The 26,508-nt window shown below is 39.9% G+C and overlaps 1 protein-coding gene across 4 annotated transcripts in view; it reads right to left on the minus strand.

The window, feature by feature from the left end:
• The window catches only part of PATJ (PATJ crumbs cell polarity complex component), a 365,401-nt gene that overhangs the window by 32,886 nt on the left and 306,007 nt on the right, over window positions 1-26,508 (minus strand). For all 4 annotated transcript variants that reach the window (XM_061121728.1, XM_061121726.1, XM_061121727.1 and 1 more), the window contains 8 exons: window positions 24,255-24,338; window positions 18,561-18,754; window positions 16,058-16,205; window positions 14,850-14,936; window positions 10,220-10,334; window positions 9,440-9,477; window positions 6,184-6,306; window positions 5,328-5,432 (listed from right to left, as the gene is read on the minus strand). In XM_061121728.1, the coding sequence (XP_060977711.1) occupies window positions 5,328-5,432; window positions 6,184-6,306; window positions 9,440-9,477; window positions 10,220-10,334; window positions 14,850-14,936; window positions 16,058-16,205; window positions 18,561-18,754; window positions 24,255-24,338 (894 nt within the window). The remainder of the gene's footprint in view (window positions 1-5,327; window positions 5,433-6,183; window positions 6,307-9,439; window positions 9,478-10,219; window positions 10,335-14,849; window positions 14,937-16,057; window positions 16,206-18,560; window positions 18,755-24,254; window positions 24,339-26,508) is intronic.

Below are 26,508 nucleotides of genomic sequence, written 5' to 3' on the forward strand. Positions count from 1 at the left end.
TTCCTAGAGGAAGCTGAAGAGCACTAAAACCTACATGTCCTACAGAACTTACCTGAGGTCATCACTTCAACTTTCAAACTGTTAGCTCTTGGTCCTTTTCCTGAAGTTTATCACACCCTTTCTGGCACCACTTGGCTTTCGACCCATAAGGAACCCTCACAGATAGCTGGTCTTAACCCTGGCTACATAATAAATCATGTGGGAAGCTTTAAAATATTCCAGTGTTCAAGCCACATCCCAGACCAATTAATTCCATGGAGTGAGACCCAGGAACCAATACTAGAGTCAGCGATTTGATTGGGCGATCAAGGTTAAGAACTATTCACATGTACCTTTATAAAGAGGGGATGCTGGTGGGGTGAGATGGGTGTTCCAGACATAGAGAAAAGAGCAGTGCAAATCTCTGCTCATCTCTAAAGGATGCACTGCTGCTGCTGCTGCTGCTAAGTCACTTCAGTCGTGTCCGACTCTGTGCGACCCCATAGACTGCAGCCCACCAGGCTCCCCCATCCCTGGGATTCTCCAGGCAAGAACACTGGAGTGCGTTGCCATTTCCTTCTCCAATGCATGAAAGTGAAAAGTGAAAGTCAGTCATGTCCGACTCTCAGCAAGCTCATGGACTGCAGCCCACCAGGCTCCTCTGTCCATGGCATTTTCCAGGCAAGATTACTGGAGTGGGGTGCCATTGCCTTCCCAGTGGGTTGCAGTACCCAGTGGGTTTCAGATTGCTCTCTGAACTAGAAGCATCAGCAACACCTGGCGGCTTGTTACAAAGGGAAATTCGTGGATCCACCTCAGTCCTACAGAATCAGACGCTTTGGGAGTGGGATCCAGCAATGCATCTGTTTAACAAGCCCTCCAGATGATTCTGGAGCATGTTGAGGTTTGAGAAGCACTTTTCTCAAATGTCAAAATCATTTCTTTATTCATTTGTAGAAAATGATTATCCTCAAAGGAAAGCCATCAGACTCAAATGCTCTGAAACACTCCTTACCCTCTTTTTCAGAGATAACATCACCTCCATCCTTTTTTCTATGTCCTTTGCTCCCAACTACTCCCTTGCATTCCACTGACTTGCTACCAACTTCGAAAGAGAGAAATCAATTATTTTAAAGATTGCCGGTGATTGATCTGACAGCTGCCCTCCCACAGTTTTATTTAATTTTGTCTCATTGTAAGTGCGCTGTTCTTAAAATTCTTTTCTCCTTTAGGGTCTAGGACCTCAACTCCTGGTTCTTTTCTATTTTTCTAGGATATTTCCTTTTGTGTGCACATGATTTAAAATTAAGTAATACAGTACATGATAAAAAAATTCAACACTCTTATTCCCTAGAGACATACTGAATATTTCTCTTTTCAATTCTAGAGATATAAGCTAAGTAATACACTTTATAAGACTACTTTGAACTTTATCATCTTGATCACGTCTATAGACTACTTGATCACATCTATAGACTACTTATTCCAATGGATGAAGATTTAGCTTGCCAAAATCTTACACTTACCTTTTATATTTTTAAGTTCTACTTGTTTCCTGTGTTTCTGTAGATGTATTAAATACTTAAACCTTTGTAGTTTTAACAATTTCCAACAATCTTAGTTCAACTTCAAAGATTTAACTCTCATATTTTCCTATGAACACATCTCAAACTGTCATGCTACTAATATTTCATGCATCATGATATTTCGTTCTATTGGTTTTATTATGACTTAAAATGCTTACATAAATGTTATTCATATTGAGCTGACTACTGCTGTATGTTTACATTTGTCTCCCTCTTTGGTACAAGTTTATTGTCCTAAAGGTTAATAATCTCATTGTGTTTAATTTTTTATATATTATAATAATTCAGCTCCAAACTTTCCACCTGATCTTAAACCTCCAATTCAGTTAAATATACAAGGTAATCTATCTGTCCCTCTTTTTTCCCCTCTTTAATTCAAAGGCATCTCTCTTAGAGTCTTCTGGTCCCCCTACTCCAATTTGGATAAATTGTTCTCTCTGCCTGCTGCATAGCTGTCCTGGGACTTCCCTGTTCCGCAGCATTGGATCCACTAGCTTCCCTCTCTCTTACTTTCCTCTTTTGTTGGAGTATATCCTAAAGTAATTTTCTCAGAAAGCGGAAGAGAGTCTGAAGTCAGGGAGATTAAAAAGCGTGTGTCTGGGAGGTCCTTGAGGGCATCTTCCAGGACACACACCCACAAAAACTGATGTAAAACGGCCCAACTGCTGGTTAGGAGAGAAATGCCATGCTCAAGATAATATATAGACAAAACAGTGACTTCTCTTGGGAGCCCTAGACTGAAAATGAAACAGAAAAAAATAAGACAGGATTAATTCAGAAGATCCAGCGTCCAACATTGAGGAACTGAAAAAAGAGAAACAGAAAGAGGAAAAAACAAGAAATGAAGTAAATTTAACTTAAGGTCCATTAATAACTGAGCAAGTTAAATAAGAGAAGAAAAATACCTGTACACTACATTCTAAAGCTTTCAAAGAGAAAAGCATAAGCTATTGGGTTGGCCAAGAAATTCCTTCTCCTGCTGTCCATAGTTGTTACTGATTCCAAGTCTTGTTCTCTGTGTTTGTCTCTCCTGTTTCATTTATTCAGCCAATAACTATGAAGTATAATGTGTCATGCAGTGGAAATGTCAACCCCAAGAAGCTGTGCATGGCTATCTTTATCCCATTTCCAGCACTGAAGTCTCCCCAAGCTTTGGCAGCACACTTCCTTGGTCTGCTGGATATCTCTACCTTGGGTGCCTCCAAATACAATGTTCTCTTCTCTCCCAATATACCCTTCCTGTATTTCCTAGTTTAGTTACTGCTGCCCTAATCCACATTCTATACTCTAAAAGTCTGGATCCAGAGAAAGCCCCACAGGCTCCTGTAGTGACAGAAATCCCTGATATACTCTTTTTATCCTCCGTGTTCTCAAAGAAAGAGATAAAAACAAACAAAAATTTCCATAAGAGTCTGGGTTACCTGACTTTGTCCAAAAAAGGTTGTATGGTAATTCATAGACAAAAGCGCTAAACCAGGCAAAACCAGGCAAACTATACCTCCAAATATAGTTGAGAACATTTAAAATGACCCCTATATCCAAATCAATTCCCACTGACCAATTTTTATTTGACAATAAGATACCATCAGACTTTAAGGGCAGAAATAGCTGCTTCTTTACTATACCCAGCACTAGCAATGTAAACTATGGGAAGAAGCTTCCAGAAGTGTTGGTGATCTCCTCCACTCTCTTCCCCTTCTCCACCGCGCGGTCTGCTGACCCAGACCTAATCTTCCCTGTGCCATCAGCAGTAGCTGATCGCTTAGCATGTGCACCAACAAGAAGTATTTTCCACAACATCAGACACAATTATCTGACCTTCCGACAGCTCTGCCACTGGGCTGGCTCACCTGATAATAAAAATAATCACCTACTGACAAGTCAGCTGTGATACTGCATTGCTGGTACCACTCCTTGCACACTGTTTCAATTAAAGTGGATACGACTAAGCAGCTGAAAGGCATCTGACACAAGATGTAAGAATTTCCCGAGTTCTGTCTCTAAAGCTTTTGGCAGCACATATGCCCCATACCCAAACACATACAGTGTTGTGTAGATCACAACTGTCACAATCCCAAAGGATTCTATTAAGCTTTTAACAGCACCTGTTAGACAATAACACCACCACCTAATGTGATTAACGCAAGAGAATGTTTTGAAACCAAAAGTCATTTTCTTAAAATTCAGAAATAGGAAAAACAAGGAATCCCTTCAGAAGTATGTTAATAGTGGCAATTTGGCTGAATGAAGCGTTAAAGTCTGCATAGGGAGACCATGAGCTCATTTCCACTTAAGGTACTTTACATAGTGAATGTTATACTTTCACATCGTGTCTTCTCATTTTTTTGTGAAGAAGGTGGAGCTGGATAAATTACACTGGAAAATAAAAATGTCAATAATACTAGATTCCACTAAGGGAAATACTTCCACCACTCCCTCCCCCCACCCCACCCCCCTCCTTTACATAGTTATCCTTTGAAACAACTTCCTGGTAAAATCCTGTATAACTAATGGGCCACAGCTCTGTGATTGAAGAGCTGCACTTGCATGGCCTCTAGGGGGCAGCATAACTCGAAGGAATGGCAAGAGCTGGAAATAAGAAAAAGCCAGGATTTGCAGGCTCTGAGGGAGACTGAGGGGTGGAAGGTGAAATGACAGGTAACCCCTGAGGATGAGGACACGAGGAAGCCGTCTCTACAACTCTACACCCAGTCCACACTGTTTCCATTTGTGTACAACAGAAACTTGGGGACCCAGATCATTGAATAATACGTTGCCTATCACATAAACTCCCTGGAAACCCCTGGCAGTATTTTACAATTCCCTTCCTACGTGTTGAAAGCCACTGACTTTTGTAAAATGTCTGTTCTGGCACTTTGGACTTAGACCTCTGAGATGGTGAGACTTAAGCACCATAAATTGTTCCTCACCAAAGTAATGGTTTCTCAATTCGAACTTATTATTTAAAAACTAGAATGACTGGAGGGGTTGGTTAGCCCTTTCTCTGAGATACTAAATGGTGGGTTTTATTCTTTTTTACCTATAGACCATTTAATATTACCCCTGCAGAAAGATGGTGTTTATAATCATAGATTTTGGGGGGAGCTCAGTAATGAAACTGGCTGCCACTACCCTGCCTCTAGCTCAGTGCATGACATCAATCTCAGAGATATTTGAAGTGTTGAAAGAGAAGGAGGGGGACTAAGAGCACACCTTGTTTTTACTTCTGGTATAGTTCCCTGTGCCTCTGGAAAATACTCTTAGGGACCACAGCTGAAATATGATTGTCTGCCTAGTAGTCATAGTTGATGACTACTATGCAGTATTTAGCAGTGCTGGCAATCATTTATGCTACAGGAAAAAAAGCACTGTTACTTTTCCTGTCCTTTAAAGGACTGGAAGAAACAGCACTTGGGCAGTTCAGATGCAGTTTTGGGGTATAAGAAAAGAAATCATTTCCTATTCCATGCAAACTCGGATTTACAAAAGAACACTAGAAGCTAAAAGCCTTGTTGATTTATCATGTGAAGCAAAGAGTAATTTTTCTCCCCTTGTTATGCTTTCATATAATCATGCTCACTGCCTGTATGGGTGGCATTAAAGAATTTTTGAATAAAAATAATAATCTCTTGCTTTCAACCTTCATAATTCACATCACCAAGCACCCTGCTGGGCGGTGATGCCTCCTGCCAGTGACGCTCAATCGTTTTTGCTCGCCACTTATCTGCCTCTCCCAGCTGCGAGTTCCATTGATCGCAATACCTGCAGGATAATGCGCCCGTAGGCGTTCTTCAGCAGATTAACCACATCTGCGTGAGACAGCCCATCCAAAGGTTGCCCATTAATGCTGACAATCCGATCTCCAACCTGGCAATACAAAAGTGGGAGAAAAATCACTATCATTAAGAAAAATTAAATTTGAGAAGAATGCTTAAAATTCTTTGTAAGTCATATTTCCCATTTGTGGCTATTGTGAAGATTCTGTGTTTCTACTGTGTATGCATGTTCCAGAAGCATGAGGAATTTTTATGGCTTTCGCCCAAATACAGACCAATCAGAGAAACAAGAAGGGGGTCAGATTTGATTATTAAAAGGCCCGGCAGGCCACTTTTGTACCTGGGTAATGGTGGTGTTGCATACATCCATTTGCTAGTAATAGTGGGGTGCACAAATTACCTGTTCAATGAAGCTCTAATGAGGAAGCCAAATATTTTCTGCTTTATTTTTTTCTACCTAAGTTAAGATTAAGGCGTGATGGGGGGAAAAAAAATCATAAGAATGTTGATGCTTTTGGTGGAAGGAAGATTTTAAGGTCAAATCTTTCTCAGGTGAAAAACAATTTCAGGTGGAACGTGGTGCTAAAAATGATATGGGAAGGTTTGCAAATCACCTGCAATTTCATCTTTCACTGAGAAGCTTTGATATAAACAATAATATTTTTATATGCTTAGGGACATAATGAATTTCAGGCACAAACTGTCTCCAGTGCATTTTGCCCACAGTGTGGGTCTCTGCTGGCTGCTGGAATTCCAATTTTAAACCAACTGCCCCCGGCAACCACGTCCTCTCCCACCCCACCCCATCACACGGTGTGAGCACTTCCCCACCCGCTGTTTACTTTAAGCTTCTGTGTCCGAGCAGCCACACCGCTGGCCTGAATCATGGCAATAAATATTGGGATATCTCCTAAGGGACTTCCTTTTCCTCCAGCAATGCTGATTCCAAGGGCATCACTGGGCTCCTAAAAAAAAGAAGAAAAACAATGCTTATATGTTCATTGAAGAGCCACAACCTGATGGTCCCCAGAGTTGCTGAACAAAATTCCTGTGACGCAGGAGGTCAGCTGAGCACAGGAATTAACTTCAGTGCTTTGGAAGTCAGAAAGATCAGTGTTTCAGCTCTTCATTAACTGAAGTACTTAATTAGCTGGGACAGTTTGATGGGGGGTGGTGTCCTAAGAAGTTCCTTAACCTCTTAGAGCTTCCACCTCTTCATAAAGTGGAAAGAAAACATCCTACCTCACAGTGTTGATCTGAGGATTAAATGAGGTGATACAGTACAGTCCTGGACCACAGAAAAAGCTCAATAAAATACAACAGTAGGAGTAAAAATTTTTTAAAAAAGAAAAAGAAAGAAAAAAGCAAACCCTCTGCTACTGCTGTTCAGTGGCCAATTCTGATGCAGACTTGGCAAGTATACCCTCGTATGGTGTTTATGATTAAATTACCGCACATATCATGCTCTTCTGGGTGTGAACAAACACACTTGGCTCTGAAGGAGCTGCAGGACTGAGTTAGAACAAAGGATCTTCAAGGACGCCCACTGTCGTGACTACAGAGTTTGGAGAGAGAAGTAACACATGGCTGAAAATGTTCCCTAAGATTATTAGGTGAGACCGTTTGGCTCACTCTGACCCTGCTGAAGAGACCCTGGCCTTTGTCCAGATTTCTCTTACATGTATATCACAGGGTTAGTGTTTTAAAAATCACTAAAAGAACAAATGGTAGGTTCCAGTTTCAATGTGGGGGCATACATACCCTATAGCATCTTGTTCCTACGGATTAAAAGGAAGACCTAACTCTTTGCAGCGCCATGGACTGCAGCCCGCCAGGCTCATCTGTCCATGGAATTTTCCAGGCAAGAATACTGGAGTGGATTGCCACTTCCTCCTCCGGGGGATCTTCCTGATCCAGGGATCGAACACAAGTCTCTTGTGTCTCCTGCATTGGCAGGTGGGTTCTTTACCACAAGTGCCACCTGGGAAACCCCCATAAAGTTGGTGCAAATTGTTAAAACTTTGAAGTTAACTCATCTTTCTGGTCAGAGGAAACAGGAAAAGGAGACCTGATGGCTGGAGAATGAAGGAAGAAAACTAGAGTAGAGAGAGTCAGAGAGAGGGATCCTGTGAACCCACAGAATTCTGAAGCTCAACCCTAAGCCACATTTGTGAGGGACAGACCCACATTTGGGAACTGAACTGAGATTTGAACCACCACTCACCAAAGGTAACATAACTTGCAATATAAGCCTAACTGGGTGGATACCTGCTAAAACATAAACAACATTTTTCAGGGTCTATATAGCATAACCTTCAGCAGGGTTGGGAAAACCCCAAGTTACTTGACATGCAAAGAACCAGGGAAATGTGACGAATTTTCTTAAGTTCTTTCAAATATGTAGGACAGTTTAAAGCCAAGATGATACTATTGTCCGGCAGGGCTCTCAAATTATGCAGCTGTGAACGTATGATAACAAGGACATACATGTTAGGGGAATGGTTTGGGAAAAAGGACCTACAGGGTTGCAAGGCTTCTGTAGTTTTACCTGATCACTTAAAAATATACATAGATCAGTGTGCTTCAATTTTACCTCAGTAAAGTTGGAGAAAGGAAAAAGAACAGAATAACAAAAAACCATACGAGAAAAAACTTCAACACCCTGTTTTCCAAAGTTTGTGCCCAGCTTCTATATGCATCTGAATGCATCAATAGTAAAGCCCTACATGCAAATGGCAAGATGCGTTTCATTATAAAGTTTCTGCTCTGACTATATGTAGAAAAACAGGGTGGGTAGGAACTGGCCTTTTTATAAAAGCCTGTAAAAACAAGCAGCTGAAATGACTAAGAAAACAGAAAATGATATGCTATAAATCTTGGAATGAGAAATTTATAGAATAATTTGGTTATGTTCAAATTCATTATGATGTTTCTTTAATTTATCCATAATTATGCACATATTGGTACATTTTAACTTCTCCATCCAAGGAACATTTGAGTTGCCACTCTGGTGGAAAGATACTTAGAATAATCAGGCAGATTTAGTCAAAGTCGTAGCCAATGATAAAGGATTCCACTTCCCGGACATTCACGATGAACTAGGTACTCTGCTAAGTACACTGTGTGCATGACCTCATTGATCCAAACAACAAGATTTACCTTGTGAGGTGTTATAAGCCCAAGCTACAGATGAGCAAATTGAGCTTAAGTAACTCGCCAAAGGTCATAAAGCTAATAAACGGTAAAGTGTCTTTAAACGTAATTATAATTCAGTGCAGAGAACCCAGTTAAGCTGGATATCACTTTATTACAGCTGAACTATGAATACAACAAAGTCATAATTTTTTTCATTACTTCTTGAACCCCAAATTTAATAATAAGCATGAGAAAATAAAAGTGCTTTCTAACACTCTGCATATCACACAGGAGTCTGAAAATTAGGATTTGATGACTTTATGAACTGAAATGCATCCTACACAGTCTTCTCGGGAGAGCAATTTAGCATTATGTATAAAAGCCTTTCAAAAATAAGTGTGGATTTTGACCCAACAATTTCATTTCTAAGAAATAATCCTAAAGAAAATACCCATGATACGAGCCAAAAGAAAATACAAAGACATCTTTTGCTATAAAAGATGGCAAAAGTTGAGAAATATGCTACTTGTTTAATAAGAGGACATTGGCTAAGAAAAATTACAGCACATTCATATGATGGAATACTATGTTAACTGACAAAAATCATGCCATATGCTGTCAAAAAATACTTAGTTGCATGACTAAGAGTCCATGCTCTAAAGTGAAAAAGGCAAGCTACAACAGTACGTCTAATTGATACCATTATTTTTGTTTGTTTGTTTTTATAAAACTTAAACATGGTATACAAAATGAAGTGGATGGGATGCACCAAAAAATTCAGTGGTCATGAACGTGCTTTGCTTTATTTTTTCTAAGTATGTCTGTGTTACATAGACCATATATTTACTTCAGTAACTTAAAAGAGCACACTAACAATCCAATACATTGCATTGAGGGGAAGATGTACACATTATGCAAATCCAAAACAAATCAGAAAAAACAAAAACAATATCATTGACTTACCCTGATTATCTCAACGGTCCTTGGTCCCACATCTGTGCCTATAAAGAAGCAACAAATTAACTTTTTAAGAGTAAGAGATTAACATATCTAGGATATAATATTGTCCCATGAAAATGGCATCATTTTTTAGGTCTTTAAGGAGAGAATACTGAGGCAAGAAGGCATTATACCCTTTCTCAAAATTCTAACTGGTGACCATTTATCAGGGGTTATGTCCTCTATTTTTAACAAGTCCTCTCTGTTTGAGATAGATGTGGCCATAATCATTCAGTCTGACAAAAGCTGATGGACTATAGCAGCAGCTGCCTGGAATATGGTGAGTAAGTGGCTTGGAGGGTGAGCCATTTGTGTCTCACTGCACATTTTTCTGCCTTAATCAAAGATATCTTTACCCAAGGAAAGACTTAAAAAGACCCCCTTCTCTGCCCCACCCATGATGGGATATGCACTCTGACCTTCCTTGAGTGATCGATAATTTTTAAATTTTCTCTTTGGAAATGGTTTTACTTTATGAAGTACTTTAGATTTCTGCTTTTCTCCTTTTCAAGTATAAGTTAAGGCACATTCCAAACACAGATCTCTATGGCTTTCCTTCCTTTAGAACAGGGCTTTCAGAAAGTTTATGTGGCCGTGTTCAAAGGTTTAGAAACATTTTTGTTGTACACCTGAAACTAATACAACATTGTAAATCAACTGTACTCCAGTAAATGTTTTTTTTTCATTTTTTAAAAAAATTGGGTAGCAGGATGGTTTTGCGCAATGGTGTGTCTGAAGTAATACCTGAATTTTGGGGGGAAGGATCTGAAGCTCGTTTTGTGCCAACCAAGTTTTGCAGGCTGGTGATGACAGGAGCCAGGGAAGGATGGAAGCTGCTGTGTGTGCTATGCTGACTCCCCTGAAAAGGAAACTCAGTGGTCAGTTTTAGAAATTCATAGTTATTATTACTATTTTACTTACTGAAGTAACCATAACCATGTAATAGAAAATTCTGTGGAGGCCAAAAAAGAAAACAAAAAGGAAAACTCACACTCCCTCTCTCATCACCCTAAATAATCTCATTTAACATTTGCTCCACTACTTTCTCCATTATATGTGCTTTTATACGTGGTTTCAATCATCAAGGTAGAAAGCATGCAGCAATTTCAGCTTTTTGTGTGCCAGATGAAATCAGAAACATTTTCCTAGTATGTTACACAGTGTTTACATATGATCAGTTAATGACACTAAGTGTCATTTGGGGGTGCAGTGAACATTTATTTTCTCATTACCCAAATACATGAGCTATTTTGGTAAAACAAGCTCTGGGAATTGATGATGGACAGGGAAGTCTGGGGTGCTGCAGCCCATGGAGTCATAAAGAATCGGACATGACTGAGCAACTGAACTGAAAATCTAGATTAACGGGAACTTGATTATATAGAATGCTCAGCTGTAAGAAAAAGCAGCAAATATCAAGGGAATATGTTATTTTAGGAATATCTAAAAATTTTTTTCTCAAAGATTTTCCTAGAGTTGGTAATAATTCAGCTCAATCTGTTATACCTCCACTGTGCCAAGTCACTTCAGTCATGTCCGACTCTTTGTGACCCTGTGGACCATAGCCCATCAGGCTCCACTGTCCATGGATTCTCCAGGCAAGAATACTGGAGTGGGTTGCCACTTCCTCCTCCAGGGGATCTTCCTGATCCAGGGATCAAACCCATGTCTCTTATGTCTCCAGCACTGGCAGGCAGACTCTTTACCCCTAGTGCCATCTTCATTACTGTACTTTCAAATAAATCTAACCAGAGATCAAATTGCCAACATCCACTGGATCATCGAAAAAGCAAGAGGGTTCCAGAAAAATATCTATTTCTGCTTTATTGACTATGCCAAAGCCTTTGACTGTGTGGATCACAATCAACTGTGGAAAATTCTGAAAGAGATGGGAATACCAGACTACCTGACCTGCCTCTTGAGAAACCTGTATGCAGGTCAGCAAGCAACAGTGAGAACTGGACATGGAACAACAGACTGGTTCCAAATAGGAAAAGGAGTACATCAAGGCTGTATATTGTCACCTTGCTTATTTAACTTCTATGCAGAGTACATCATGAGAAACGCTGGGCTGGATGAAGCACAAGCTGGAATCAAGATTGCCGGGAGAAATATCAGTAACCTCAGATATGCAGATGACACCACCCTTATGGCAGAAAGTGAAGAGGAACTAAAAAGCCTCTTGATGAAAGTGAAAGAGGAGAATGAAAAAGTTGGCTTAAAGCTTAACATTCAGAAAACGAAGATCATGGCATCTGGTCCCATCACTTCATGGGAAATAGATGGGGAGACAGTGGAAACAGTGTCAGACTTTATTTTGGGGGGCTCCAAAATCACTGCAGATGGTGACTGCAGCCATGAAATTAAAAGACGCTTACTCCTTGGAAGGAAAGTTATGACCAACCCAGATAGCACATTAAAAAGCAGAGACATTACTTTGCCAACAAAGGTCTGTCTAGTCAAGGCTATGGTTTTTCCAGTGGTCATGTATGGATGTGAGAGTTGGACTGTGAAGAAAGCTGGGCAACGAAAAATTGATGCTTTTGAACTGTGGTGTTGGAGAAGACTCTTGAGAGTCCCCTGGACTGCAAGGAGATCCAACCAGTCCATCCTAAAGAAGATCAGTCCTGGGTGTTCATTGGAAGGACTGATGCTGAAGCTGAAGTGCCAATACTTTGGCCACCTCATGTGAAGAGCTGACTCATTGGAAAAGACCCTGATGCTGAGAGGGATTGGGGGCAGGAGGAGAAGGGGACGACAGAGGATGAGATGGCTGGATGGCATCACTGACTCAATGGACATGAGTTTGGGTAAACTCTGGGGGTTGGTGATGGACAGGGAGGCCTGGTGTGCTGCGATTCTTGGGGTCGCAAAGAGTCAGACACGACTGAGCAACTGAACTGAACTGAATGTTTATTTAAATAAATTTAGATAATCTACAGTAATGTTTGGCTGGGGCTATTTAATGAAAATCATATGCACAGTGAAGGATCTTCCCAATGCACAAAACAATGACATCAATAATGAATAAAGAACTTTTTTCTATCAAATTCTCAAGGTTATGCCTTAATTGCCTCAAAATTTTAAAGTAAATCTAAGACTACAATTATCACCTGACAAATTATAATTTGTCCTTAGTATGATGCAAGTTGTTTAATATTTTAATGTTCCTTAAATATGAAAAATTTTAAATTTATAGAAAAGTTGAATGGTACAGTAGACATACCACCTAGATTCCAAAATTAATATTTTATTATATGTTCTTTGTTAGGGGAAATGTTTGGGAATAGGTTCCTCTTTTTCTCCATCTGGATCATGGGCTGGTCTTCAGCTCATGAAGATGCAGGACACTTCCTTTTCATAGCCTGCTACTGGCCTCCTTCTCACTAGCTACCTATCAGTACAGACTCATTTCATTTGGGTCTTACTTTTAAGGATAAAGTAAGGATAGAATATATTTGCTGTTTTTCTTAACATTGAATTAAACTTCTATCCTCTGAAATGAAAATTCTGTGTAAAGAGGTTAGAGAAAAGTATTTGGTACTTCGTCCCAGGTTTCCAAAATAGGACAGCTCACATTTACCTACCAGATAAATGGTAATGGTGGGCTTTTGACATTGAATGGTAGAGTCTCTAAATTTGTTATCTTTGTATTTCACCTGAGTATGAACTTTATTAATCTCCTGGATGCATATATACATTCTTCAAGGACAGAAATCCAGTTCTACCCATCACCTCTCCTGTCAGTTCAAACTCTTTTTAAAACACCAGAGCTCCTTGTACCCCTTTGTGCTTCTGCCTATGCTACATTCTCTGTCTGGGAGGCCTTCTCGTTCTCTTCAGTTTATCAAACTCCTTTTCTCATGTGTCACCTTCATGTACTCTACAGGAAGAAAAATTTCATCTCCAGTATTGTCTATTCTACATTCTAACCCCTATGTACAATGGGGCTTTGATGAAATCACTTAAGTCGAATCTTCCATTAAGGAAGAAGCCAAGACAACTAGTAGCTTCTCCAGTGGCTCAAGTAGTAAAAAAAATTTGCCTGCAATGCAGGAGACGAAGGAGACATCATTCAACTCCTGGGTTGGGAAGATCCCCTGGAGGAGGAAATGGCAACCCGCTCCAGTATCCTTGCCTGGAGTATCCCATGGATAGAGGCGCCTGGTGGGCTACAGTCCATGGGGTTGCAAAGAGTTGGACACAACAGAGCGATTGAGCCCACGCCCCCAAGACAACTATTTTGAATCTCAATTTCCCACTTTTGATACAAGTCTGATCAGAATTTTCACCATTTATTGATGTCTAGACTCCTACTGCACCACTGTCTTTTAGTACACATGATATTTCCTGCCTATTACGTAAGCCAGAAATGCAAATACAACAACAAAAAGCCCAAAAAACAACGATGTTTACTCGGTTTGCTTGCCCTAAAAATTATCTAAGGCAAGCCAACTAACCTGTGATTCTATCTGAACAATGGTACTTTTCTTCACTCATTTCCTAACATAAATGAGGCAAAAGGGGCAGCTAATAGGATTCCAGAAGCACCTGTGGGCTAACCATAAAATCAGAACCCCTTCCAAACAAAGGCCTTGGAGAGGTTTTAAGTCTAAGGAAACCAGGAAGGAGACCAAAAGTCATCATGCTTTTAACCTCAAAACAAAGCCCATCTAATAACCCGCAAAGGGGATTAGGGGGTCACATGTACGTTTCTATAGTTTCATTATATACGAAATAAGACTTAACATATAGTCTACCATCTTGATTTTGTCAGACATCACAGTGAAGAAAAAATACAGTGAAATATACTATGTTAGAAAAAAAAAAAGTGGCATTTACATCAGCGTTACAAATAAACATGAGATGTTTGCTAACCCACAAAATATCACCCACTAAGGCCTCCCTCCTATAGGAGAAACTCCCATATTTTGCTCTCCCAGGAATATACCATTAACTGCCCTCAGCATGTGTGAGTGGCTATTCACAAGTTAACTTTATAGTTATATTTAATTGAATGAATAGAACAATGTTGTGCTAATGAGGGTCAAATTGCCACCAGATGTTGCTTCTTTTTTTTTTTTAAATAAACACAGCTGTGTACATGCAATGCCCAGGCAATATAGAATAGTGGGAGAGAAAAGTGGTTCTAAGAAAATATTTGCAGGCAATAAAGGAGAGAAAAATCTAGGGATTAATGAGTTTCCATCCCACCTTTCATTTTTTATTCCAAACACATTAAAGTACACCAAACTTAGTGTCATGGATATGCTATATATTACGTATTATTTCCAAAAGATCATTTATGAAATGGGAAAATTTCTCCCAATTGGGACAGGTGCATGAGTGAGTCTAACAGGAAGCCATCAACAACCTGACTGTTCTGTGATGTCTTCCTTGAGGCGGCCCAGGAACCAGCTCGGAGTCTTCCAATCTCTAGCTGCACAAGCCCCTGTGCACACTGGGGAAGACAGGAAAAGAACAGGTGAGAAACAGTAGCATCTGTGTCCTAAATTATTACGGTAGTGCCTCCACTAATCTCTGCAGCCAAGAACATAAATGGCTGATGAAGGTCACACGTAGAAAGGAAATTCAGTTATCAAAAAAATCACGTAAGGTCACAAAAATTTATCAGCTCAATGCTACTCATCTCACGATTTCCTCACTTCTTCAAACATGTTAAAAAGATTACATTTCAATTCACCTCCTTTCTCTTTCTTTTCCCTTCTGACGAAAGTATTTGTGAGCAGTGAAATGATGAAGAAAAAGTGGTGAAAAGGAGGATGGGAAAAAAATCAAACACAGAGGTAACAGATGGGTAATCTGATACAAGTCTTCTCTTGAGTAATAACTGATAGTAAACTATTTTAGAAAATCAGGATTTTAAAAGAAACAGAATTCATTTATTTTGTAAAAGCTCCTACAGCTACTATTATTTGTGAAAAAGAATAAGGTACACCTGGTGAGAGCTGACTGGCCATTTACAAGGATTTTTATTCACCAGTTTCTTCCAAGGCAGGTAGGGTGCATGTGGCAGAAACAGTCAGTTGGAAGGGAATCTTGAGCCCCCTTGAGCCTCAGTGAAAAACAGCTTGAGAGACAGAAAAACTCCTCAAGCACAGCTCTGGTATCTGGGCATGCCACTCTGCTTTGTCAGGACTTCACTGTGAGGTAGAGGATTTGGTCTTTAGCATCTTTAATATTCCTTCAAGCAATAAAAGCTGGATTTGATGAATTCATGATAATGTAGCCCAAGAGGGAAGAGGATACATTCTGTGACTCCAGGAGAATCTCCCATCGAGTGATTTTAGAGAACAACTGCGGGTACTTGGAATTCTCGAAAGTATGAAAAACTAGCTTACATTCCCAAACAAGGGTCCCTTCAATCCTGTTAATCAATACAATAGCTTTCTTCAGCAGCTATTCCTAATTGGTTAAAATAATCAGAGACTAGGTCTCTAGTAAAAATCTAGCATCAACGCATTTTTATAAAATTCAACACATTTATAAAAAAGCTAAACTAGAACCACTACCATTGGACTTGAGTTATACTAGGGAGGCAGAAAGCACTTAGGGACTCACCTTGAGGATAGTGGCCACTGTCTCCTGGGAAGCACTTCTCATGTCCTCCCCATTCACAGATAAGATCTGATCTCCCTGAATTAATCTCCCATCAAGGTCTGCGGCTCCACCTTTCACGATGTCAGAAATAAACACACCACTTCCATTTCTGTGAATACCATAAAGCAGAGTAATGGCACAACCCAATATTTCTATATTAAACCTGAGACTACAGATATTCTTCCCAAATGATAAGCCTCAGAGTGCTCACCCTTTAAATAGCTTATATCTATCTTTGTTGCCTATTGTATTATTCACTTTCACTGGCCCAAGGGCATAATTTCTGCAAGAGAATAATTTTAGTGAAATGAAATGGAAATTCACTTTAAAAAAACAGCTAAGTACTGTTAAAACATACACATTATTTCTTTAGCAATTAGCTCAATTATTATCTCATCTGTTTCTAGTCTCTTTTTCACTCTTCCTCTCTTTCCCTGCCTTTATTACTTTAATGTTTTAATTATATTTATTTGATGAATAAATAAGTGTATGTCTCAAAATTCAAGAGGTTAAAAAGGGGTGACCTTGAAAATTTCCCCTCTCATCTCTGTTTCCCATCTCCAAATTCTCTTCTCAGAAATAACCAGTGTTTCCCGTTTCTTTATTATCTCCAGGAGACATTCTGTGTGCATGTGTGCTCGGTCACTCAGTTGTGTCTGACTCTTTGTGACCCCCATGGACCACAGCCCGCCAGGCTCCTCTGTCCATGGCATTTCCCAGGTAAGAATATTGGAGGGGGTTGCCGTTTTCTCCTCCAGGGGATTTTCCTGAACACAGGGATTGAACCCATGTCTCCTGCATTGGAAGATGGATTCTTTACCACTGAGCAACCTGGGAAGAGCAATATTCTGTGTCTACATAAGCAATGCATGTGTGTATAGTACATATCTGTGTAAATGGATATAAAAGAACATATAGTCTTTTTTCCCTCCAGCTTTGTTCCTTTTAACTTTCTTTCTTTCACTTAACACACTATGGCAATTGGTCTTTATTACCACTTGGAGCTTACCCAGTGTTTTGAGGAACTATATTATTCATTAAATTCATTTATTAGTGAATTGTTGATGGAAATATAGGTTGTTTACTTCTCTAGCTACTGTAAGCAATGTGCAGTGAATAACATATCTACAAGCCTGTATTTAGGATAAATTCCTAGTTGTGGAATTGCTAGGCAAAGAATTTTGAGAGCTTATACATCTGATCTACAATAAAACCTTTTGTGCTAAGAATGTAAATGTTCCTTACAAACTCAATCTAAAATGTTCATGTTGTATGAAGATTATTTCACCAATCCACTCTGAGACAATAAACAAAAAAACCATTACTCTAAAAGGACTCTCTCCAGGCACATGTATGATCACAACAAGAAAGCAAGCTTCAACGTGGGCTCTGTCAGTTATTCTGCACCCATAGGTGTACTGAGTATGCTTATGAGTCTCAGCTCTTTTGTTTTGTAATACATTTCCAAAGTGATGGTTTTATGGTGCTGAAATAAAATATAAGATCATGAGTACACAGTGGCACAAAACCAGTGCTCGAAAATAGTAGCTATTATCTTAATAATAGACCAGACCATTTGGAACAAAGCACTAGGCTAGTCAACAAAGGTCAGTGGGGGTATGTGACATAATATATAAAACCAGCTTCGATTCTTCCTAAGAATATGGTTGATACCATTTAAGGCTATATTGAGGCATCACATGAAAATCCTGCAGCCCTGTTGGAATAAATACACACTAGATGATATCTAAAGCCAGTAAACTGTGGAAGCTGGAACTACAGTTTCAAGATCTTACTGATTTCTCTAGCGTACTAATACTGTTCTGAAATAATTACTGCAATTCCTATCACATGGGTAAGAAGCATAGCTTTCAAAAGAGTAGCCTGGTCACCAGGATCTACCTATATTTTTGGTGCAAGCTATTATTTGCAAGACATCTTTCTTAATAGAAGACTACTGTCACAAAGAATCGATGTCTCTTGACCATGTCAACCAACTCAACTAGTTTCAGTAACTCCTCAACTGGTTTCACAGAGTATGAAATTAACATGGCACTCTATGGTAGAGAAATTTCCCTAACCCAACACTGTACATGTAAATCTCTTTCTTGATACCAACTGTTTCTTAGGTATGGTCGCTTTAACCAACCCCTGCCAGCCTTAGATCTAAGTGACTCCAAGTAGAAAAGGCCTTGTTGACTCTGTTTTAACTCTTTATGAGGAAAAAAGTCAGAACAGTCTGGGTTGATTTGGGTTAGAGTTTATCTTTATATGACATGTTTTTTGGCTAAGGTCTTGCTTAGTAACATGACCTATCTCATTCAAATAGTCATAAAAATGTTAATTTTAGAAATCACATCATTAGTTTATACATGGCTTTATCTTTCAGTGTTTATCGGCTTTAGTTCCTAGAACTCTGAAGGAACAAGGCTGATCAATTCTGACTCTGACACTATTTCCTTACCGTTTTCCAACGATGCTCAAGCCCAGTCCTCGACCAGCCTTCTTGTGCAGATCCACGGGGAAAATCTCCAAGTTCTCCTCATCCCTGTAGTGCGCTTCATCTCTGTACACCACCAGTCGCACCTTCTGGGGGGTCTGCCTCAGCGCTGTGATGGCTTCTTCGTGGCTGGCACTCCGCAGGTCAATCCCATTAACCTGGAAAACAGGCATCTGAGACAGGATGCAACAGCAGAGACCTCTCTGCCTTCAGCAGCTCCTTGACCCAATCAGTGAAAAACCTCCAGAAATTTCCAGCCAATCCCAAAGCACACAGGGAGTGCCCGCTAGCAGTCACAGCTGCTTCAAGTACAGAGGATGTGGCCCTGACACTCCCCTGCCCCAAGTAATTACAGAGGGTGGCTTACTCACATGATAATGCAATTTTAGGTAGCTGTGAACTCTACTATGGACTCAACACCAGAGAGCAGGGACTACTTGGCTCATTCAGTTGAGGTCAAAGGGGAAATAAATATTAGTACTTGGTCAGTATTTGTTGGATTCAGTTTGCTGATTGAACTTGACATCTTCACACTTAATTGCTAACATCACGACTACTTCAGAACAGGCCAGGAGGAAATGAGGGGCTGGTATTTCTGACATGGTCAAAGACTTTCTGAAGTCCACTGATTTGAATCTGGATCTGAGTGAGACAGACAGGGCCATGCATGAGACATCAAATATATTGGAAACAGCACTGAGTGAAACTGAGGCCCTGCTTCTAGTCAGTCACGTGAATCTGGGCAAGTCTCTGTGAAGCTCCGTTTTCCTTGGCTGTTCAATGGAAATCATAGCCAACTTATTTTTCACTTAACAAATGGTTGTATTGTTGTTTAGTTGCTAAGTTGTGTCCAACTCTTTAGCGACCCCATGGACTGTTCTGTTCACGGGGTTGAACAGAACACCAGGCTCTTCTGTCCGTGGGGTTTCCCAGGCAAGAATACTGGAGTCGGTTGCCATTTCCTTTCCCAGGAGATCTTCCTGATCCAGAGATTGAAATTAAATTAGCCCTTTATGAGCATTTACATGAACTCTCTGATACTGTTACTGTTTTACAGATGAGGAAACTGAGGCATGCAGAGGTTAAGTGACTTGAGCAAGGTTACACAGCTAGCATATGGAGGGGCCATAATATGAACCCAGACTATCTTTCCAGCCATACTCTCTATACCGTGCTGCCTCATCTCACTCTTAAACTTCCCCTAGCCACAGAGAAAGTCTAGTATGGATGTTGCTAAGTCAGTTTGACACATGGGCCAAATTGATGGACACAGTAACCCAGACTCAGAAGAAGGGAGTTGTAGGTCCCTTCTTCAAGGTCATAGTTACAAAAAGAGCCAAACCAAGGGAAGGATGGGCCCAGGCCAAGGCCAGTTTCTCTCAAGATGTTGGTCTCAGTCTGTGTGGCTTGGGCATGTCCCATCTATCTCTGGACTGCCATTCCTTCACCTATACAATGAAGGGCTGGGCTAAGGCTTTTCCATTTCTAACATTCCAAAGACTCACTACTTGTGCTTAAAGAGTGATTACAAAGACAGGAGAAAAGAGGAATGAGCCCTTCCTGGAGAAAGTGACTTTTGACTGATTATTTAAAGTTGATGCTGTGAGTCAAGAGAATATTTAAAAGCCTAATTTTCAAGCTGCTTTTTCTTTTCTGATATATCTTGGTGGGTTTGTGAATCACTTAGATTAACAACACCCAGAATAATAGTTAAGCATAGGTTTTAGGTATAGATGGAATTTGCTTTGAGTGCCAATTTCAACTTATACTATGTGAAACCTTAAAGAGATAACTCAAGACGAGTTTCAAGTCTGCTTTCCATGAATTAGAGATAATAATAACAACAATCATTATAGTATCTGTGTACTTTGTTGTGAGGATTAAATGAAATAATCCTGTAGTATGTTTGGCATAGGGCTGACACGTGGTTGACAGAAAATAGAAACATATTTTACAAGGAACTGAAGGAACTACAGTCAGGGCTGGTGCTCAGTGACAGCATTTGCTATTACTTGAGGCCCATGATCACACTTCCTTTGTTTATGAGGTAAACCCACAGACAAAGGGGAAAACAATGTCTCCAGAAAATGTGGTCTGAGCTGATTATTTTCTTGTATTCCAATAGATGGCACACAAGACCACTTCTGCTACTCAACTGAAAAATAGTTACCTCCATGGATTGAAGGTGAATTCTCTAAGCCTCTAAAATACCCCTTGAAAGGCCTTAACAATTATGGCTTTAATTAAAAGCACTGTCATTAAACTCTAATATTACAAAAGCAATTCACTCTAAATACCCGCATCAAGATATCTGTCCAAATCAAAGTGATCTGTTCCAAGTTCAAAGTTTTCATTTTCTCATCTGTGAATCAAGTTGCTGTTATTTAGTTGCTCAGTCCTGTCTGACTTTTTGTGATGTCATGGGCTGTACCCCGCCAGACTCCTCGATCCTTGGGATTTCCCAGGCAAGAATGCTGGAGTGGAATGCCATGAATACTAGAGTGGGTTGCCATTTCCTTCTCCAGGAGATCTTCCCGATCCAGGAATCAAACTCATGTCTCCTGCATTGGCTGGCAAATTCTTTACCACTGAGCTACCAAGAGACACCACTAAATACACCAATAGTAAGAGAAACATTGCTGAGTGGTTAGAATATGGTGCAGTGATGTATTAAGTGCCTTACATAAGCCCCAGATGCATTATTTAGAACACTGATGGTAAAGGACGAGGAGCGGTAACAGCAGGGCTTCTTGTTTGAGAAGGATCATAGGAAACCCCAGTCATCAATGGGGGTCTATCATGTCCCTGGGGGAGGAAAGGCATGTGGGGAAACGGGTGAGTTGCTGCTTTGGAAGGAAAGAATAACCAAACTAGGGCAGCAGCTCCTCACTATTTTATTCCACAGGGAAAACCAGGTATTAGCTCTCTATTCTTTCTGCTCCCACTTGCAGAAACATAGAAGAGGATAACGGGAATAGACGGAAGGGTAAGAGGAGGGACTGACCCTTAAAAAAAGAACCAGAAAGAAAATAGCCCATGTTAATCATAGAATGATAAATCTTGTCAGGCTAAAGTATTATTTCACTATATATTTGTAAGCAAAATCTGGGTTGTCCTAATTTAACATAAAACAATAGTATAAAACCACGGAAGGCCAACTGAAGTATCAGGGGTTGAGCTACCAGTTGGTAAAGAATCCGGTTGCAATGCAGGAGACCCTGGTTCGATTCCTAGGTTGGGAAGATCTGCTGGAGAAAGGATAGGCGACCCATTCCAGTATTCTTGGGCTTTCCCTGAGGCTCAGCTGGTATAAAGAATCTGCCCGCAATGTGGGAGACCTGGTTTCGATCCTTGGGTTGGGAAGATCCCCTGGAAAAGGCAAAGGCTACCCACTCCAGTATTCTGGCCTGGAGAATTCCATGGACTCTATAGTCTATGCTGTTGCAAAGAGTCGGACATGACTGAGCAACTTTCACCTTCATTTTCACTTTTCATGAAGGCCAGCCTGCACCATGCAGAGAACTCTCAAGAGCAGAAAGGCCATTGTTTGGAAATGTATCACCAAAGTTTGCCTGTCTTCTTCTTGAGGCAACCTGCAGACCCCAGGCTGATTAGGCCTCATTATGTACCCATATACAGCAACCACAATTAGAACAAGTTAAAATGTGGAGTCTAAGGCTACTTAGGAAGGAAACATGTTCCCTGACCAAACTGAGAGGTATATTTCTTAACTAAACACACAATATGTTTTTGTGGACAAGATCCTGTCTGGTGTAAGAGAAGAGCCTGTCTGGCTATCTTTAACGAGAAGTGTAGACCATCCACGCACACTGGGTAATATAATTCGGCCAGATGCCAGGAAATGGTTTAGTTGACCTTTCAAATTCTCCATGCACTTAAAACACATTTGCTTTCTTTATGCTCATCTGTCCTGAGTGTTCACTTGTATATGAATATATTTTATGAAAGAGAATGGCTACAGCTGAGGGTCTATTCAAAATGAGTAGATAAATTAAAAAAAATTTCTTTTATTGAGGTATAACTGCTATAAGATAAACTATACAAATTTAAAATATACAATTTATACTGTGAATTTATACCTGTGCCACCATTGCCACAATCAAGCAATGCACATATTAGATTTAGCTCCACATGACTATTACAGAAAAATTTGTGGGCTTACAAATCATGTTAAGTATCAAGACCTGTATGTATCTGTACTCTTTTGAATATTCAGTTTATTCCTCTACAAAGCCAATTATGATAGCACCAGTTAATTAGAAAATCTACAAAGGGGGGAAAAAAACCCTCAAAACTCCTGACCACCAAAAAATGGTACTGTATGCTAAAGCAGTCACGTCAATTCCCAAAGAGGCTACATTTATTTTTCTAACCTCATACACTTGCACCTTAATGAATGCACTGGGAATATGTCCTAATCCAATGATGAAGCACAGTAAAGGCCTGCAGAGAAACCCTATAACTTGCCCTGAATTTAATTTGCAGTCAGCCCGGTCTCTCTTTTAACTCCTTCTTGCCTATGTTTTCTACCCTTAATTATATCTCTAGTTTCATCTTGGGAGGCAGACTTGAACCACCAAAGGGAAAAATAAAATTCTATGATGTCATTCATAATGTGCTATATTAAAGTTGCAAAGCAAAAACACACATATCCACCATAAAATGTTAACTATTCAATTAAATTCATCCAATGAAAGAAAGAAATGTTGCCTAAAAGTTTCACACCATTGCAAAAGCTCTTTAGTTTCACCTACCAGAATGCCTGGCATTAACTTTCCATTCATCCATTCCCTAGTTTAGACGTTGCCAGCCTCAGCTCTTTTTAAAAGGCTTTAACACCTTTGCTAAATGAGAGCTCTTTCAAAAGAGGCAAGTTAAGCATTTCAATTTTTAATAAGTACCATATACCACCTAAAGGGAGAGGATTCTACATTTTCATCAGCTAGGAAACAAAGATGCCCGGGCAGGGACCTCCATTTGATGCAAATACTTACTAGGAATAAGAAAATTATTAATACTTAAAGCTGCAATAAAGTTTTTTAAAATACCAAATGTGCATGTTTATGTGTACATCTATATGTATGCACTTTTAAAAGGGAATTTAGTAAGGTATAGCGGGAAAGCAAAAAAAAATTGTGAAGTTATAGTTTCATTTGATTATAGAATGTTTAGTTGTACTTTCCCCTTTAAAAAAAAAGTTTTCACAGATTTAGATTAATAATCTGTCATGATTCTACTGACAGTTATTTGATATAAATAAAAGAAAAAAGAATAAAGTACATGTTTTGTCACACTGAGAAAGAAATAAGTGAAGATATAATTGAATAGGGGCTTCCTAGGTGTCTCGGTGATAAAGAATCTGCCTGTCAATGTAGGTGACACAGGTTCAATCCCTGAGTCAGGAAGATCCTCTGGAAATGGAAATGGCAACTTGCTTCAGTATTCCTGCCTGGGAAATCCCATGGACAGAGGAACCTGGTGGGCTACAGTCCATGGGGTCACAAAAGAGTCAGACACAACTTGGTGATTACAACATAATTGAGTAGAAGACTGTGAATTGGTACACTGACTGTGGATCAAGGTCACTAAATTAGGAACCATACTTGCTGGTACAAACCAGAATGCGTAATCACATACCTCTAATATCTGGTCACCAGCCCAAAGTCTTCCATCTCGGGCTGCTGCCCCTTCTTCATAAACTTCATGTATAACTATAGCATCCTATAAAAAACAAATGCTTATTAATTTTTCATAACAAGAAATGCTTCCTTAAGCCAACAATGAAACTATAGGCAGCAACTCATAATTTGCTATTTGCTAATAAAGCCATTTTTATTTGACTTAAACAAAATACACATTTATGGTATATTCAGAGGTATAATTAATTTTTCCTAAGTTTATTATTTCATTCTTTTAGGACTGGTTTTGCCTAACATTTCAAGTTAAACTTCCCCCATGTACTTTACTGTTAACTCTGTCCTGCTGCTGCTGTGTATAAACTTGAGTTGAACTATGTGTCATTCTTATTTACATTTTATGGTATATTTTGAAACATGGTTTCAGGTATTTATTGGTATTCAAGGATTTGACATAAATGTGTGGCCTGATGAAGGGGGTCTGTCAGGCCTCATTACTTGGGCAGTGAAAGACAAGAACTTAGTGGAATGAACTAGCCCTGGAGGACAGAGCGTGGGGTGGGGGAAAGGGCATTCACAGATCCATGTGTAAAATAGATGTGGGCTCAAATCCTGACTCTTGGGCATCGTGTAATCTTGGGCAAATTAACTCTGGAACTCAGGATTCTGAGCCACAGAATCAGGACAATTAGTTAAGATAAGTAAGGCTTGGTTGAGGAAAGTGTCTCATGCTTAATGAATGAAAAAATTTTTTTCTTTGAATTAATAACCTTAAGTTTTTTATCATCATAAAAATAACATATACAAAGTACCAATATAAAGGACTCAAGCAAAACTACAGGGTGTGGTGAACTAGAAAGGGACTGCCTTCTGCACCTGGCCATCAGTCCGGCTCCCCAGAAACAACCACCATCAACTATCTCAGTTTCCTAAGGATCCTTCCAGATGAATTTGCACCTATATATCATATTCTAGGCTGGAAAATCCCATGGACAGAGGAGCCTGGTGGGCTAAAGTCCATAGGCATCGCAAAGAGTCAGACATACTGAGCTGACTGAGCACCCAATTATTTATATGTTTTGGTAAGACTATTTAAAAAATATTTGACTGCTATGTTCATACAATTTTCCCCCCTTTTCCCCCTCATATTGATCAAGAGTCAAGCTTTGAAATTCCTTGCCTCATAGAAATTCATGGTGTTTCAGTTTCTGAAAACTGAACATACCAGAAGTCACGGGTTCTTTCTGCTGCTTATAAAACTGAAATGAAGGGCACTGAAAAGATGGTGGTAATACAGGTGCTAGGTGTCCTGGCAGACTGGTGGGAAAGGAAAAGCACTTTCTTGTGTGTGCTTTTCTGGGTGACTTTGTTTTTGTTGGGGGTACAGTTGTTTTACAATGCTTTATAATTTCTGCTGTTCAACGAAATAAATCAGCTTTGTGTATACATATACCCCCTCCCTCTTGGGTCTCCCTCCCCGCCATCCCACCCATCTAGGTCACCACAGAGCATGAATCTGAGCCCCCTGCACTATGCAGCAGCTTCCCACCAGCTATCTGTTTTACATATGGTAGTGTACACACGTCAGTGCTACTCTCCCAGTTCATCCCACCCCCTCCTCCCATTCCCATGTCCACATGTCCATTCTCTATGTCTACCTCTCTATTCCTGCCACATAAATAGATTCATCTGAAAGAGATGGGAATACCAGGCCACCTGACCTGCCTCTTGAGAAACCTGTATGCAGGTCAGCAAGCAACAGTGAGAACTGGACATGGAACAACAGACTGGTTCCAAATAGGTAAAGGAGTATGTCAAGGCTGTATATTGTCACCCTGCTTCTTTAACTTGTATGCAGAGTACATCATGAGAAACGCTGGGCTGGAAGAAGCACAAGCTGGAATTAAGATTGCCCGGAGAAATATCAGTAACCTCAGATATGCAGATGACACCACCCTTATGGCAGAAAGTGAAGAGGAACTAAAAAGCCTCTTGATGAAAGTGAAAGAGGAGAGTGAAAACGTTGGCTTAAAGCTCAACAGTCAGAAAACTAAGATCATGGCATCTGGTCCCATCACTTCATGGCAAATAGATGGGGAAACAGTGTCAGACTTTATTTTGGGGGGCTCCAAAATCACTGCAGATGGTGATTGCAGCCATGAAATTAAAAGACACATGCTCCTTGGAAGAAAAACTATGACCAACCTAGATAGCATATTAAAAAGCAGAGGCATTACTTTGCTAACAAAGGTCCA

Source organism: Dama dama, chromosome 20, assembly GCF_033118175.1.
Source record: "Dama dama isolate Ldn47 chromosome 20, ASM3311817v1, whole genome shotgun sequence".
Classification (NCBI taxonomy): Eukaryota; Metazoa; Chordata; class Mammalia; order Artiodactyla; family Cervidae; genus Dama; species Dama dama.